At 25.0% G+C, this 17,936-nt stretch overlaps 2 protein-coding genes and 1 long non-coding RNA gene across 8 annotated transcripts in view; 2 read left to right on the top strand and 1 right to left on the bottom strand.

Annotated features, from left to right (window-relative positions):
- Positions 1-17,936, bottom strand: part of LOC114131462 (L-xylulose reductase-like) — a 39,009-nt gene that overhangs the window by 2,742 nt on the left and 18,331 nt on the right. The window lies entirely within an intron of this gene.
- On the top strand, positions 4,209-5,867 carry LOC126551618 (uncharacterized). Its single transcript, XR_007605532.1, has 3 exons — positions 4,209-4,545; positions 4,799-4,974; positions 5,143-5,867. It is a non-coding gene; the product is annotated as an uncharacterized LOC126551618 (long non-coding RNA).
- Positions 10,412-17,229, top strand: LOC126551612 (putative inhibitor of apoptosis). Of its 3 annotated transcripts, none has more exons than XM_050205509.1 (8): positions 10,415-11,067; positions 13,232-13,353; positions 13,929-14,174; positions 14,234-14,456; positions 14,861-15,079; positions 15,143-15,336; positions 15,400-15,476; positions 16,152-17,226. In XM_050205509.1, the coding sequence occupies exons 3-8, from the start codon at positions 13,929-13,931 to the stop codon at positions 16,621-16,623; spliced, it is 1,431 nt and encodes a 476-aa protein (XP_050061466.1). In that variant the 5' UTR covers positions 10,415-11,067; positions 13,232-13,353; the 3' UTR covers positions 16,624-17,226. The 3 variants fall into 3 exon arrangements, with proteins under 3 accessions (XP_050061464.1, XP_050061466.1, XP_050061465.1); XM_050205508.1 differs by lacking the exon at positions 10,415-11,067 and adding an exon at positions 12,458-13,109; XM_050205507.1 differs by lacking the exon at positions 13,232-13,353 and having other exon boundaries at positions 10,412-11,067; positions 16,152-17,229.

Genomic DNA, 17,936 nt, shown 5'->3' with positions numbered 1-17,936 from the left:
CTAAATATAATACTTTTTCTATAATTGATCATAATCAAATTAAACGCTTATTACAAACAGAAAAATGGTCTGAAATATATAACAAAACTAACGCTAATGAGTGTTTTAATACATTTCAAAATATAATTAGTAAGACAATTGATATATCAACTGTAAATAAAGTGATAAGTTGTAAAAATAAACGTTTAAAAGAGTGGATGTCCGCGGGTTTACTATGTTCTAAACGACATAAACAAGCTCTATCATTAATAATAAGAAAAATCCTAATAATTTTAAATTAGCTATCAATTATAAAAAAATATAAAAATAAATATACAAGTGTTCTACGACTTGCTAAAATAAGTTTTTATGAAAAAAAGTTTAAGAGTGTCTCTCATAGTTCTAAAGCAACATGGCATCTAATAAATGAAATAACGCGTTCTAAATCAAATAACAAGGATAAAATTGAAATGGTAATAAATAATGACCAAATGTTTGATGCAGAAACGGATCCTGAAATGGTATCTAATATTTTTAACGATTACTTTGTAAACGTAGGAAAAAAATTAGCTGATAATTTTAGCAATGAGGTAAATAATGAAAATCTAATTGTTAATAATACATTTTGTTTTGATAAATGTTTTTTAGAAAAAATTGAGAGTGCTGAAGTTCTAAAAATTGTAAACAGCTCTAGAGATGATACTGCGGCTGGTTATGATAGAATAACGACAAAATTATTAAAACATATTATAGAATTAATAATTGATCCGCTTGTTTATATATTTTATAACCTCAGTATAAAGCAAAGTGTTTTTCCTGATAATCTAATGGTAGCCGTTATTAAACCTCTTCTAAAGGGTGGAGATAGTAAATGTATTAACAATTATAGGCCAATATCCCTGCTAATAAGTTTTTCCAAAATCCTAGAAAAAATAATTAAAGTAAGGTTAATTACATTTCTGGAAAACAACAAACTTTTATCTAAAAACCAGTATGGATTTAGACCTGGTATTGGTACAGAGGACGCTCTTTATAGTACAACTCAGTTTTTATAGAAAGAATTAGATAGTGGCAACAAAGTAATAGCGATTTTCTTGGACTTGGCAAAGGCTTTTGATACAGTTAATTATAAAATTCTATTACAATTACTACCTAGTTTTGGAATAAAAAATGTTAGTCTAAATTGGTTTAAGAGTTACTTAACAAATAGAAAACAATTGGTAAAAATTAATAACGTTGTTGGTCAAGAAAGTTCTATTAATTACGGAGTTCCGCAAGGCAGTGTGTTAGGGCCTATTTTGTTTACATTATATATCAACTCCATCTGTGATATTAATACTGATGGTTTGGTCGTTACTTATGCGGATGATACATGTCTACTTTTCTCGGACAAATCGTGGAATGGAGTTCTTGATAAAGCTACTTTTGGTTTGAATAAAGTTTATAAATGTCTATGTAATAGAAATCTATCATTAAATGAAGATAAAACTATGTTTCAATCCTTTTCTATTAATAGGACCTCAACTAATACTAATTGTAACTCAATAACCATACATAGATGCCTTAATACAGAACTTTGTAACATACATACATGTAAAATAATAAATGAAGTTTCTAGAATCAGATATTTAGGTATTGTTTTTGATAATCATTTAAAGTGGAATTTACATATACACAATTAATTTATTAGGAAAGTTATGTACAATAACTTACAAATTTATAAAGCTTAAGAATTTAATACCTACACAAACAATTCGTATAGTATATTTTGCTTTATATCAGTCGATTTATCAGTATGGGTTATTAATATGGGGTGGACTAGGTGAATGTATTTTAAAACAGCTACAAGTAAATCAAAATAAATTAGTTAGAATATGTTTGAATAAGTATGCTCTTGAAAAGTCGACTAGTCGAAACTATAGGAGTTTGGGTGTTCTACCAGTAAAATTCCTCTATAAAAAAATAGCAATCATGTTTATTTTCAAACAATTAATAAAGGGGAAATATAACATTTCTTCTGAAGATAAAAGTGAAAATATGGTTTATAATATTCCCGTAAAATATCCCAAAAAATCTTTCGGTCAATCATTTGTGGACTATTTGGGGCCTACGTACTTCAACTTAATGCCATATGAGTACCTATAAAAAAAACATCCATCAGCATCAAAGTAGTGTTAAACAATGTGTTCATAAGTATTTATTCTTAGAGTTAGTTTAATTATTATTGTATTATGAATCTTAATTCTAAAATTTTAATATCTATAAAACTAATTTTATTATTTTCTTTTGTAATTTCTGATTTTTCTATAAATTTATTTTAAAATTGTTTTATTTAAATAACTAACTAAACTGTACACATTTTATTTATTTATATAATTGTATTTGGAATAGAATTTTTGTTTTTAGAATAGCATTGTTACACTCTCTATCTCTAACTCAAGCTATGCTTAAAAGAGATAGATAATCAAGTTTAAGAATAGAGGGTTAAAATGTATGACAGTATTTTATAGACGTAGATTGATAACTTATAATATACTTAGTGTAGGAACTTACACATGTACCTTTTTTTTACCCTGTAGGAACTTACATATGTACCTACCAGTCTTCCATCGTGTAGGAACTTACACGTCACATATGTAGGAATTAACGTATGTAATTGTCTACCTGTTACTCTCGTGTAGGAACTTACGATTCCCCGTTCTAATAGATACTTTGTACCGTGTTGGACGTATCCATAAAAAGTCGATTACTTTTTGAACGGGACGGATAACGCCGCAGACGTGACAACTTCGTTGTCGCGAGGACGGCCGGCCACGTGTAAATATATAAAAAACAAATTGACAACAGTAGGTACTCACCGAGAGCTCGGTTCTGCAAGAATATTTTACTGGACGACATCGCTCAGGACGGCAATGCGTTCGACAGCGTTAAGACTGCAATCTAGTCCTCGCCGGCCTAAACAACGGATCGTGATGCTCGCGAACGATTGTCGCGGACGAGCGGATACAAAGCGAAAAACGAATATCGATGGCGACTAGACCACGTGTACAGCTACTCGTACGCTATCGAATATCAACATACCGCAGTCTCGCCGACAATCGTCGTTATCGTCCATCAAGGTTTATAGATAATAATATAGGTTGCTTCATAGTCGTGTAAACAAAACGAATCCCCCGCATTCATTCCCCGTTATGTGACGTCTTTGCCGTACACCACGACGAATACGGAATACGAACGGATAGTGATAAACGTCATACACGTTCTTATCATACGTACAAATCTTATCAATGGATCCATTGGATCCAAACAAAAGCTATTACAATGTAATAATATCGCTTAAAATTAACATTTTACACGTTGTTTAAGCAAAATTGTTTAATTCTTAAGGATTATGTGTACTAATGCACTGTGCATAGTTAGTTTAATGAAAAATCGCGTAAATTGAAAGTTTAAACTAAAATTTTGTTCAAATTTTCTAAAAGTATATGTTTTTCATATGGTACGAAATATTTGTTTGGATCCAATTGGGACATTTGATAAGGATTTATGACATTTGTGACGTAACACTATCCGTCCTATACAATTTATATACCGCCGTATACGACACTTGTTTTATGTTTCGATTTTAGTGCTTACTAAAGTTTAAAATGTTTAATTACTGTTAAGTGTAGGTACTTGTAAGGATAGGCACGTAATGCTATAAATGTAGAATATAAATATTATATGAATAATACAAAAAATATGAAATTATTTTTATTTAAAAACACATAACAAACAAGTATAATTAATAAACTTTTAAAATAGAAAAAACAACCATCGCTCATCAGACATGGGTTGTGAATCACGCATAAACAAACTCGCGATTATGACCGCGCATTAAGGCGGGTTCACAACTTCCCGTGTCGTGTCGTGTCGTGTAAAATCCTTTTTTCTGATTGGTTTACTAAAATGTGATAATAAAATATGTTCGTGTCGACCAACACGATACCGTGATTACCGCGAAGTTGAATTAATTCAACTTTTGATCGTGCTGGTTACAATGTTCACGACTTGGTATATTATATAAATATATAAAACCCGCGTAAAATTTGATAACCGTGGTACCATGATACTACGGTAGAATTTATGGTTATCAAGTTGGTATCGTCCTGATTCGGGAACGAATTTATATTACAATTTCACACGGCACGACACGACACGGGAAGTTGTGAACCCGCCTTTACGCTCCTTTTGTGTAGAACACCTTGAAACTTGGTATAGAGTTTGTTCTTTGGTATAGATAAATATAATATACCTATCGGAGATAACAATACAATATAGTGATAAACTGGTAACTGATAATGATAATAATGGATATAAATTATTATTTTAAATAAAAAACCGACACTAAAAGTGAACACAAATAGTAAATACACAATAAAAAACAAAAAATTATATTCTAAGATTCTTGAAACAGTACCTGATCGCCTACACTACAATTTAAAACATTATTTCTTCGACATTCGCCAGTCGAACAACGTATGAGCAACCACGAATGGTGAATGGTTGTTGTCAAATAAATAAATGGTAAGAAATAAGAATATAATATTAAAGTGTATTTTCATTGTTTTGTTTATTTCTGATCACGATTATGTTCACGAGTAGATAACCGTGTTTCTGATAATTAATATTATTCTTTCGCCGTCGTTGATTTAGTCCTGTTGCCTGTAGTACATTACCCTTATAGTATACGCGATACGCCGAAGGGTATGGCACCGTGACTTATCCTAACTCATTATGTATTATTTCTTTAATAGGTATTATAATTCTGTATTTTTAGAGGTGTATTTAATACTTACGTGAATTGATTCCGTAACAAGATATCGGACTATCGAAGCATGTAGCAACATCTCGAAAACCTCGGACCAGCTTGATAAATACCAACACCATTTACATTTTACAGAGACACCCAGCAATTACCACAATAACCACTACAGCTGCATGTTTTACACGCAGGTATGAATCCAAAAAATAAAGGACAGCGTAACTAAATAAAAAAATTAGGTACTAGACTGTTAATAATTTAACAATTCTATTACCTATTAAATTAACTAAAGAGGCTGTGTAAACACAAATTAATCATATTGTGTTTTAATAGTAAAAAGAAATAAGTGTATATTTCAGGATAATCCAAACAGCAGTAAAGTAGTAATCAAGGAAAATATACGTCGAGCAGTGCCCATCAATAAGAACGAAAGCCATCAGACAAAGAATCGCAATATGGTGGAAAACGAAATCGAGCCAATAAGCAGAATATTATTTTAAATTTTTGATACATAATCCGTAAGATTAACTCAAACCACTTTATTGCCCTATTAGATTTTGCTAGAGCCAAAAAACCTCGCTTAATATCATAAAAAACAGTGATAGGAACTTCCAGGTTTCTTTAATAAATCATTCAATATTGGTCTCAAACACTTAAGACTATTTTCAATAGTTTTGAAATAAAATTGTTCCTAACTATGTTATAACTTAATAGATACTAAGTTTATACAGGAATTTAAAAATTGAAATAAAAATGTATACTATAAATAACTAAGAAAATTCACAATATCAATCTTCTGATTTTTCTTAATATAGCACAGAACTCATCTCAAACAATTGAAGTAATAGCTATTTAAATCACAATATAATGCAGATGAGGGATGATATTACCTCATACTTAATATGATGATATGAATCGTTAAAAATTGAAAATCTTCATAATTCATTAAAATATTGTGTAATTATACTGTTATAATTTGTATTCTGCTAATGAAAGACTAAGTATCCATCATACCCATTTAGATCTTTTAACATTTAAATAAGATATAAATGGACACTGAATATAATATAGCTGCATTAATTATATGTTTATATAAGATTTTAAAAATTGAAAAACAATTTTTTTATTATGTATTAAATGTATTTATACTATAACAACTTTTGTTTTGCTAATAAATATTTAAGTATTCAAACCAAACTTTTAAAACAAATTTCATTCAAATAAGATATAAATGGACACTAAATATAATAGAGCTGCTTAAATTATATGTTTATGTAAAGTTTTTAAAAATTGAAAAACAACTTTTTTATTATGTATCAAGTGTATTTATACTTTAACAACTTTATTTTGCTAATAAATATTTAAGTATTCAACCCACATATTTAAATCTTTTGCTATTCAAATAAGATGTAAATGGACTATTAATATAATATAGCTGTATTGATTATATGTTTATATAAGATTTTAAAAATTGACAAACAATTTTTTTATTATTTATTAAGTGTATTTATACTATAACAACTTTATTTTGCTAATAAATATTTAAATATTCAAACCAAACTTTTAAAACAAATTTCATTCAAATAAGATATAAATGGACACTAAATATAATATATCTGCTTAAATTATATGTTTATGTAAAGTTTTTAAAAATTGAAAAACAATTTTTTTATCACAATATTATGTGTATTTATACTTAAACAACTTTTATTATGCTAATAAATATTTAAGTTTTCAACCCACATATTTAAATCTTTTATTATTCAAATAAGATATAAATGTACACCAAATATAAAATAGCTTGTTTAATAATATGTTTATATAAAATTTTTAAAAATTGAAAAACAATTTTTTTATTATGTATTAAGTGTATTTATACTATAACAACTTTTATTTTGCTAATAAATATTTAAATATTCAAACCAAACTTTTAAAACAAATTTCATTCAAATAAGATATAAATGGACACTAAATATAATATATCTGCTTAAATTATATGTTTATGTAAAGTTTTTAAAAATTGAAAAACAATTTTTTTATCACAATATTATGTGTATTTATACTTAAACAACTTTTATTATGCTAATAAATATTTAAGTTTTCAACCACATATTTAAATCTTTTATTATTCAAATAAGATATAAATGTACACCAAATATAAAATAGCTTGTTAATAATATGTTTATATAAAATTTTTAAAAATTGAAAAACAATTTTTTTATTATGTATTAAGTGTATTTATACTATAACAACTTTTGTTTTGCTAATAAATATTTAAGTATTCAACCCACATATTTAAATCTTTTGCTATTCAAATAAGATGTAAATGGACTATTAATATAATATAGCTGTATTGTTTATATGTTTATATTAGATTTTTAAAAATTGAAAAACAATTTTTTTATTATGTATTAAGTGTATTTATACTATAACAACTTTTGTTTTGCTAATAAATATTTAAGTATTCAACCCACATATTTAAATCTTTTGCTATTCAAATAAGATGTAAATGTACACCAAATATAAAATAGCTTGTTTAATAATATGTTTATATAAAATTTTTAAAAATTGAAAAACAATTTTTTTATTATGTATTAAGTGTATTTATACTATAACAACTTTTATTTTGCTAATAAATATTTAAATATTCAAACCAAACTTTTAAAACAAATTTCATTCAAATGAGATATAAATGGACACTAAATATAATATATCTGCTTAAATTATATGTTTATGTAAAGTTTTTAAAAATTGAAAAACAATTTTTTTATCACAATATTATGTGTATTTATACTTAAACAACTTTTATTATGCTAATAAATATTTAAGTTTTCAACCCACATATTTAAATCTTTTATTATTCAAATAAGATATAAATGTACACCAAATATAAAATAGCTTGTTTAATAATATGTTTATATAAAATTTTTAAAAATTGAAAAACAATTTTTTTATTATGTATTAAGTGTATTTATACTATAACAACTTTTGTTTTGCTAATAAATATTTAAGTATTCAAACCAAACTTTTAAAACAAATTTCATTCAAATAAGATATAAATGGACACTAAATATAATATATCTGCTTAAATTATATGTTTATGTAAAGTTTTTAAAAATTGAAAAACAATTTTTTTATCACAATATTATGTGTATTTATACTTAAACAACTTTTATTATGCTAATAAATATTTAAGTTTTCAACCCACATATTTAAATCTTTTATTATTCAAATAAGATATAAATGTACACCAAATATAAAATAGCTTGTTTAATAATATGTTTATATAAAATTTTTAAAAATTGAAAAACAATTTTTTTATTATGTATTAAGTGTATTTATACTATAACAACTTTTGTTTTGCTAATAAATATTTAAGTATTCAACCCACATATTTAAATCTTTTGCTATTCAAATAAGATGTAAATGTTCACCAAATATAAAGTAGCTTGTTTAATAATATGTTTATATAAAATTTTTAAAAATTGAAAAACAATTTTTTTATTATGTATTAAGTGTATTTATACTATAACACTTTTATTTTGCTAATAAATATTTAAATATTCAAACCAAACTTTTAAAACAAATTTCATTCAAATAAGATATAAATGGACACTAAATATAATATATCTGCTTAAATTATATGTTTATGTAAAGTTTTTAAAAATTGAAAAACAATTTTTTTATCACAATATTATGTGTATTTATACTTAAACAACTTTTATTATGCTAATAAATATTTAAGTTTTCAACCCACATATTTAAATCTTTTATTATTCAAATAAGATATAAATGTACACCAAATATAAAATAGCTTGTTTAATAATATGTTTATATAAAATTTTTAAAAATTGAAAAACAATTTTTTTATTATGTATTAAGTGTATTTATACTATAACAACTTTTGTTTTGCTAATAAATATTTAAGTATTCAACCCACATATTTAAATCTTTTGCTATTCAAATAAGATGTAAATGGACTATTAATATAATATAGCTGTATTGTTTATATGTTTATATTAGATTTTTAAAAATTGAAAAACAATTTTTTTATTATGTATTAAGTGTATTTATACTATAACAACTTTTGTTTTGCTAATAAATATTTAAGTATTCAACCCACATATTTAAATCTTTTGCTATTCAAATAAGATGTAAATGTACACCAAATATAAAATAGCTTGTTCAATAATATGTTTATATAAAATTTTTAAAAATTGAAAAACAATTTTTTTATCACAATATTATGTGTATTTATACTTAAACAACTTTTATTATGCTAATAAATATTTAAGTTTTCAACCCACATATTTAAATCTTTTATTATTCAAATAAGATATAAATGTACACCAAATATAAAATAGCTTGTTTAATAATATGTTTATATAAAATTTTTAAAAATTGAAAAACAATTTTTTTATTATGTATTAAGTGTATTTATACTATAACAACTTTTGTTTTGCTAATAAATATTTAAGTATTCAACCCACATATTTAAATCTTTTGCTATTCAAATAAGATGTAAATGTTCACCAAATATAAAGTAGCTTGTTTAATAATATGTTTATATAAAATTTTTAAAAATTGAAAAACAATTTTTTTATTATGTATTAAGTGTATTTATACTATAACAACTTTTATTTTGCTAATAAATATTTAAATATTCAAACCAAACTTTTAAAACAAATTTCATTCAAATAAGATATAAATGGACACTAAATATAATATATCTGCTTAAATTATATGTTTATGTAAAGTTTTTAAAAATTGAAAAACAATTTTTTTATCACAATATTATGTGTATTTATACTTAAACAACTTTTATTATGCTAATAATATTTAAGTTTTCAACCCACATATTAAATCTTTTATTATTCAAATAAGATATAAATGTACACCAAATATAAAATAGCTTGTTTAATAATATGTTTATATAAAATTTTTAAAAATTGAAAAACAATTTTTTTATTATGTATTAAGTGTATTTATACTATAACAACTTTTGTTTTGCTAATAAATATTTAAGTATTCAACCCACATATTTAAATCTTTTGCCACTCAATTAGAAAATGAAAGGGCATAATGCACAATCATCATAATATATTTTACATGTTTTGGTTTACGATACACATACATATATACACCTATATACATATATGGAAGTATACTATATAATATATAATATGTGTAAGTATATAATATGTACCTACAGTTGTATATTATTATGTTTATAAATAAGTATGTAACAATCGTTACAGCGGTGAACATGAGTAATTTCGTAGTGCACAAAATGTGTCATAGTACACACAAAAATAGCCACTTTAAATAAAATTTAATGGTTTATAATTTACTTTGCGTTGCTGAATGTAATTTTATTATAATTTTACACAGCATGTCAGCACTACTACAGTAGGTATATACTATATATTTTTCATAAAAATTGTTATTAAGAATTATGATAATATATAACAAATTAATACATTTATATGTTACCAAAAACCTATACTTCAAGAGTTCTTGTCAATGTCACTAGAGCTCAGTCATTTCGACTGGAATAATCAATGAGTATATTTTCATTTTCCTCCGCACAGTCCTTAGCTTAATTTGCTAAGTTTATTGATCGTAATATTATGGGCATGACGCATCACCATATATATAGTATACTATATACTTCTCGATGCGCATGACTGTGTAGTGAGTTTTGCTTTTGCTTATATCCAAGCCGGCACGTTGGTACAGCTGCACAAACAATAATTAACGAAAGATAATTATTATTAATTAAATTACTTTTAGATTTAAGAAAATTAAATAAAAATTATCTGTTCAACAGTACAAGTAAATATTAATCTACAAACAATAATTATCATTTATCAGTAATTAAGTATTTTTAAATTTAAGAAAATTTATTATCTTTGCAATTATAAAAACATAAATTATTATTATAATAGTACATATTATAACGATATCAATATACGAATGATAAATTCCGCGGTCTGTAAATTCATGTACATAGGCGGCATATTAACTTCTTTACGACAGTATATTATGGCTCTGACAGTCAACACGACGCTCAGTCGCTCACCTAACACATTCTCAAGAAATATTCTATTTTTCTGTTGATTTTTATAAATGTAATATATGTAATTTTCTGTAACACTATCTTTCGATTTATTTATTATAACATTTCAATATATTTCTTTCTCTTCTGATTATTTAATATCTACTATACCCAGTCGGACAAGATACAGCACCTGATGACCATAAGTTGTTCGAAAGATAAGAAGGTAAGAAATAAACATAATAAATATCTTCTATACATTAGTACCTCTAAGAAGGGAAAGCCGAAAGACTCTCGTACTCATCCCCAATTTTATATCTCATAGTTTCTTATTGTGTTTAATATCATGATTGGGACATTTATGTTATACTGTTATAGTTAAATTAAAATCTCATAATATGAATATATGATATTTATATTTTATATAAATTTATAAAACTTTAAATTTTGTATTTATGCATGAATCTATGTATTTTACAGAAGTACTTTGGACCTATCGGGTTTTTTTTTCATTTTTTATTGAATGGCATTGTTATTGAAGCAATAATTGGTACAATTTATTATTCAAAAAAGAAATAAAAATACTACAAATAATAAAGAAATTATTAATTGTATGCTGTATAAAATAATTATTTATAGACCAATTTGGTATAATTAGCTATTTGCCTATTTATTTACTGTATGACATTTGTTAATAATTGTAAAAAGATAAAACCCGTACCAATTATTATTTGTTATAACCAGGACTCTGATTTTATAGCATTTGCTAATTGTTATTGGATACTGATAAAAATAGCAGGGTAAGCTATAAATTTGTTTTGAGCACTCCAAATATGAAATTTTATTTTGCTACTTTTTACATATTTAAAGTAGTTTTAGCTATTAGTGCTCTTTTTTAAGTTTTGGTGTCATTTTCGGGTAATTCGTTATAATAATATAATTTTTATATCGTATTTTCATAAAACTACCTAATTTATATTTATATTATTATATGGTATGAAACTATGAAACGTGACAATATGACAATTTTGAATAGTTGCATACTCAAAAATCGTTCATAATTTAAAGTTTAATAAATTAACAAATTCAAGTAACATTACCTAATATTAAAAAAAAAGTTTGTAATATAAATTTTTTATCATTTTTTTTTTTTTTTATTATTTACAATTTTTAAAAAATGCTTTATGTATTAAGTAATTTATTAATATAGTTTTTTAATTTGTGAATAAAATAAATTTTCCTTTTTGCTATTTATTGTTTATAAGTAGTTTAATATACCTAAATAGTATTATAGTATTATACGTTTTTGTTTTTTATTTTTAATCAATCAATACAATCATGACGTGATTTGACTATATAATATAAAATTAAGTGAAGATACCAAACACTCGTTTTATTATCAAGTTTGCTGCGTACTGACGCCAATTTAATGGGTTTTTTAACGCAATTTGGTGTCCAATATAATATTATATTTAAAAATTCAGTGGCTATTTTTTTGATTTTCCGTAGAGCACATATTTTAATTTGATCTTATAGTAACATCGATTCGCCCAAGGTATGGTCGCAGAATGTAATATAGGTAGTACGATAAAGGTGGTGCACATTTTTATTTTGAGTAGTGCACAAAATGTATCGTAGTGCACACAAAAACAGCCACTTTAAATTAAAGTTAATGGTTTATAATTTGCTTCGCATTGTTGAACGTTATTTTATTATAATTTTACACAGCACTACTACAGAATATATTTTTCATTTAAAATGTTATAATGAATTATGATAATATATAACAAATTAATACATTTAAATAGATTACCAAAAACCTATACTTCAACGAGTTCTTAATGTTCTTATCAATGTCATTAGAGCTTAGCTATTTCGATTGGAATAATAATGAGTATATTATCATTTTTCTCCGTCCTAATCGCTTAAATTGCAACGTTTTATTGATCGTAGTATTACGGGCATGACGCATGACCATATAGATGTTTATACTATACTATGTATATATATATTATATATGGTATACTATATACATCTCGATGCGCATGACTGTTTAGTATGTTTCGCTTTTGCTGATCCCCAAGCCGGCCCGGCGTGTTCAAATATATTTCATTACTTTAATTCGCCTTTAACGTAGTTCTCCTGGTACTGTTTATTGGTTTACGTTATTTTTACATAAAAATCAATCAGTCGAAATTAGTTAGCTACAACATAAGTTAGGTACGGAGGAGACGTGCTCATATAAAGCTACATTTTTGTAAACCGATAGTAAGTATATCAGCAGTATAGAATTCCAAAAACATCTACTATATTCATCACTTATCAGCGATGTGTGTGTGAATTATCGAGTCCGGCTAGTGTTAATGAGTTTGTGATATTTGACGTTTCAGAAGTTGCAGTCACCTTTTGTTCGGTGCCCCTAATAGACGTGCTAGTTTTCATCACTTTTTATTTGTCCGTCAACGACGTATTTTGTGAATCCAAACACAAAACCGCTAGCACCGAATACAGGGTAAGAAGTTCTTCTTTTATTTGTCTTTAAAATCATAAAAGATTTCAATTATGTTCTCCGATTGTTTAGTCTGCTTTTCGAGCGACAACTGTCACAGTCAATTTTCAATAATATTTGGTCATCGTATTTTTTTATGTATGTTTCATTTTACGCAATGTTTGTCACTTACATTAACTTTATTATGATTGATTAGTTATATATTTATACTACCAATTATCTATTTTTAATCATGTTTTTGTTTAATCTAAACTTATATATTATTGTCATTTCATAAACTAATAAATAATATAAAGTTTAAATATTATAAGGATCATTAACATATTACGCTACGGATATCTTATAATAAGTAATAATAAGATATCAATTTATGTAGTTATGTGTTTATTTAAATAGTTAATAGGTAGTCAATATTTTATAGAATTCCTATAACTTAAGTTAAATCTAATTTATAAAATATTTATATTTTTGTGTATTTCTCTTAGTACAATACCCTCATTTAGGTAGATATTGAGTATTAAAAGGATGTTTTTATTTATTAAATGCAAATTAATTGATATGTGTGTTTTTCTTTGCAGATGGATATTGACATGAATATTAATATGGATTTTGAAAGTCGTTTGAAAACCTTTAATGAAAATTGGAGTCTAACTTTTATATCACCCTTTGAAATGGCCCAAGCTGGTTTTGCTTACTTAGGTGTTAAACATCTAGTGAGATGTAGTACTTGCAAAATAAGACTTTCTACATGGCGAAATGGTGATAATCCATTATGTATACATTTTAGTATCGCTACTAATAGATGTGGATTTCTTCGAGAGTCTGTAAGTAAATATCAAATAAATTTAATATTTTTGTAATTAATTCTTATTTTTCTTTATAGATGACGACAAGTAGAGGTCGTATGAATACGTTTCAAGACTGGCCTGTTACCTTTTTAAAACCTCGTGATATGGCCAAAGCTGGTTTTGTTTACACAGGTGTTGGAGATAAGGTAAAGTGTTTTACGTGCTTGGAAGAATTTGATAAATGGGAAAAAAATGATACTCCAATGGGTGAACATATGAATCACAGTTCACAATGTCCATTCGTGATTTCATACAAAAGTTAGTATCACATATATTTAATATTTTATAATTTTGTATTGAATTAACATAATAGATTTTGAAGTAAATACTATGTGTTTTTAATAACATAACTATAACCGAAAAATCATTATATAACGACAACTCATATATTAATTAAATGGTTATTTGAAAATAACTCCACAAATTTCAATATCATTATAAATTGTATACTAGCATCAGAATCAACTTTAAATTTTAATTAATAATATTATCAAATTGTTATTACAGACTTTTTTGAATTTTAATAATAATTATTATAAAGTAAAATTTGAAGGATATTCTATTATTATTGCAGTTTAAATGACTTGGGTCTGATAAATAAATGATAATTTTTCACTTTTGCAGATTGCTTGAAATAATTATATAATTTAATCATATTTTAGGAAAATTTAACAATCCTTCTGGTCCCTATGGCTTAACCAGTTTGGGAGTAAAAACGATAGAAGATAAGTTACATACTGAGGGTATTGTGCTATTTGTAAATCCTTTATTTTATGAAACAATGGTTGCCTTGAATGCCCGCCTCAAATCATTTAATAGATGTGTGATATCATTGCAACTAGATATTAATGCTGTATGTAAAGCTGGATTTTTTTATTCAGGTAAAATGATAATAATATTGATAATATTTCATTGTTCATTTTAATATTTTATTATGTTCTTAGGCAATGGTTATACTGATAGTTTGACTTGTTTTTATTGTGGTGTTACTATCATTAAATGTAATGGAGACTTTGACCCATGGGAAGTACATGCCGAAATGTCGAAAACTTGTAATTATTTGTTTTTAAAGAAAGGCAAAAGCTTTTGCGACAGGGCGAATGACGTGGAAAGCGATGAAATAAAATCCAATCAACTGGTAATTTAATAATTGTACTACATTAGAACAATATTTGAAATTTGACTTGTATTTTATTACTAGAAATTATTCAAGTTGATTGCTGCAAAGAAAAATACACTCACACTCAAATCTAAAATGAGTATACAATCAACAAAAAAGTACGTTTCGTTGAATAAAAACAACCAATTTAATAAAAAATGCATTTTTTAATTTATATTAATTATTTTTTTCGTTATTTGTTTAATAATTCTAACAAATAGAATTTATAATTTATTTTATTATATTAAAAAGTATAATTATATTTTATTTCTATACTATATTACTACAACATTAATTACAATTTGGAAATTTTAAATGATTTTATTTTGTTAATAATATATAATTATACTACGCTGTGTTGTGGGTTGACGGGATAAAGTGCGAGGTATTTTAAATCTGTAGATTAGTTGGAACTGCATGGATTGTTGAACATAAATAGTATAGAGGATTTAAAATTCGAATTGGTAGTATTGGCTTATCTAACTGTATAATTTGAATTTAGGTTTAGAACATTATTTGTTGGGTGATTGTTTTACATACTTAAATGTAAATCAAAAAGTAAGTTGCATTTTTCGCTTTTTTTTCCGTTGTGAAATTGTGTACTTCCATTCAAGCAAACTTAAACTTAAACCAAATTTTATTAAAAAAATCTCTACTTACCAATACAGATACAAGGCCCAATGCAACTTACTTTTTGATCGCACCTAGTATGTATTATTAATTATACCAAATGCCACGACTTATTCATCACAATGTTTAATACATATATATTATTATTACTTTTTTTTTTATAGGCATTTTAAGGAGATAAAAATTACCAAAATATTATCTGATAAAATTGAGGAGCATCTTTTTCAAAAGCTAGCACCAAATTTATTACCAGATAATATGTTATGCAAAATTTGCTATAAGGAAGTAATCGAAGTTGCTATTGTCCCTTGCGGTCATGCTATTGCCTGCATTGAATGTGCTTTATCGTTTAATTATTGCTCCATGTGTAGAATGTCATGCTCAAGATTAATTAGAATACATTTATGTGTGAATAAAAAAAATGATGAAAATCTCAAACTAAAACCGTGCAGTTCAAAAATGTCTTCAGGCGATGAATTGAACCCAAAGCTTTGCAAAGTTTGTCTTAAAGAAGAAATGTCAACAGTATTTTTACCTTGTAGACATGTCTATACCTGTGTTAAATGTGCAGAAGAAACAAGTGAGTGCCTTGTTTGTAGAGAAGATGTCTATTCTTTTATTAAAATATACTTATAAGCTTTACATAACACATTTTTATTTTTTTATTTTTGTGACTTGTGTCTACCAATAAAATGACATATTTTTAATAATAAGCAATGCATAAAATAATAACAATAACACTTAGTTAGGTTTTATAATGTAGAGTTTCATAATGTAAAATAAATATTTATTATTACTAACTATTAAGTGTCGTCATTATTGTATGTCTGACTAGAAATACCTTATTGTTTTTAGGTAAATCATTTGTGTTTAATGCATTAATGAATCATTTTATATAACTTATTTTTTTAAGTATCTTAAGTTTTAATTTAACTTGTGTATTATTCATTTTTTTTTTGTGATAAATAAAAGCCAAAGGCTTTTTAAGGTGGTTGAAGTCGGTTAAATGAATGGGCCAAGTATATTTTCTAAAATATACCTAATAGAGATTTTTTTGAAACATAAATTTATTACTTCTGTGTGATAGAACACTATTTCTTTATTTTAAATATTTTTAAAATGACTTAAACCACTTAAATTATTTGTAGATATGTGTTTATGTTTTTTTACATTTATTTGAATTCAATTATTTTACATACATTTTTTTTAATTAACTTATTTATTATTCAAGTGTGTAATATTTATTATAAAACTTATATTAGATAGATATATTATTACTAGCTATATTATATTTTATATTTATAAAAAACATTCAATTTAAGTTAAATTAGGATCTATTGACTATTCATATATTAGACATAGTATTAAATAAGGATTAGTGCCAAATACTGAGCTCTTTTGAAATTAATCAAATCACATAAATAAATGATTAGAAAATTAAGACTACATATTGTAATCATATCTGTATTAGATTATTTAATAAATTAAAGAACTAGAAAAAGTGTTTACAGATAATTATGGTTTGTTGCATCAATATCTCATTTACACCCTCAAAGTGAACAGTTTTTATGTTCTAAAAAATTGAAATCCATAGTTGGTCCCTAACGGTTAAAAGTAAAAAAATTACCAACTGTTTAAATTTTTTAAAACCATAATAATGTTAAAGTAAAAATCCAAATGAAATCATTTGATTTATCTGAAAGTACAAACTTGCATCCAATGAAACTTATAGACTAGCAATTACCTATTATAAAATTTTTTTAGATTCCAGTGCAGTACCTATATAAAATAAATTTTTCCCATTATTGACGATTGAAAAACTATACAAGCAATTGAATGACAAATGATTGTCTAGTTAATTTAGATTTAATAAGCCAAAAAAAAAAAAAATCTAATTTAGATGTGTTTGTGTAGTTGTTTTCTAAATACCACAAAAACAAGAAAATAAT

Source organism: Aphis gossypii, chromosome X, assembly GCF_020184175.1.
Source record: "Aphis gossypii isolate Hap1 chromosome X, ASM2018417v2, whole genome shotgun sequence".
Lineage (NCBI taxonomy): Eukaryota > Metazoa > Arthropoda > Insecta > Hemiptera > Aphididae > Aphis > Aphis gossypii.
The sequence above is the reverse complement of the archived record's forward strand: the minus strand, read 5'-3'. Positions and strand labels throughout refer to the sequence as shown.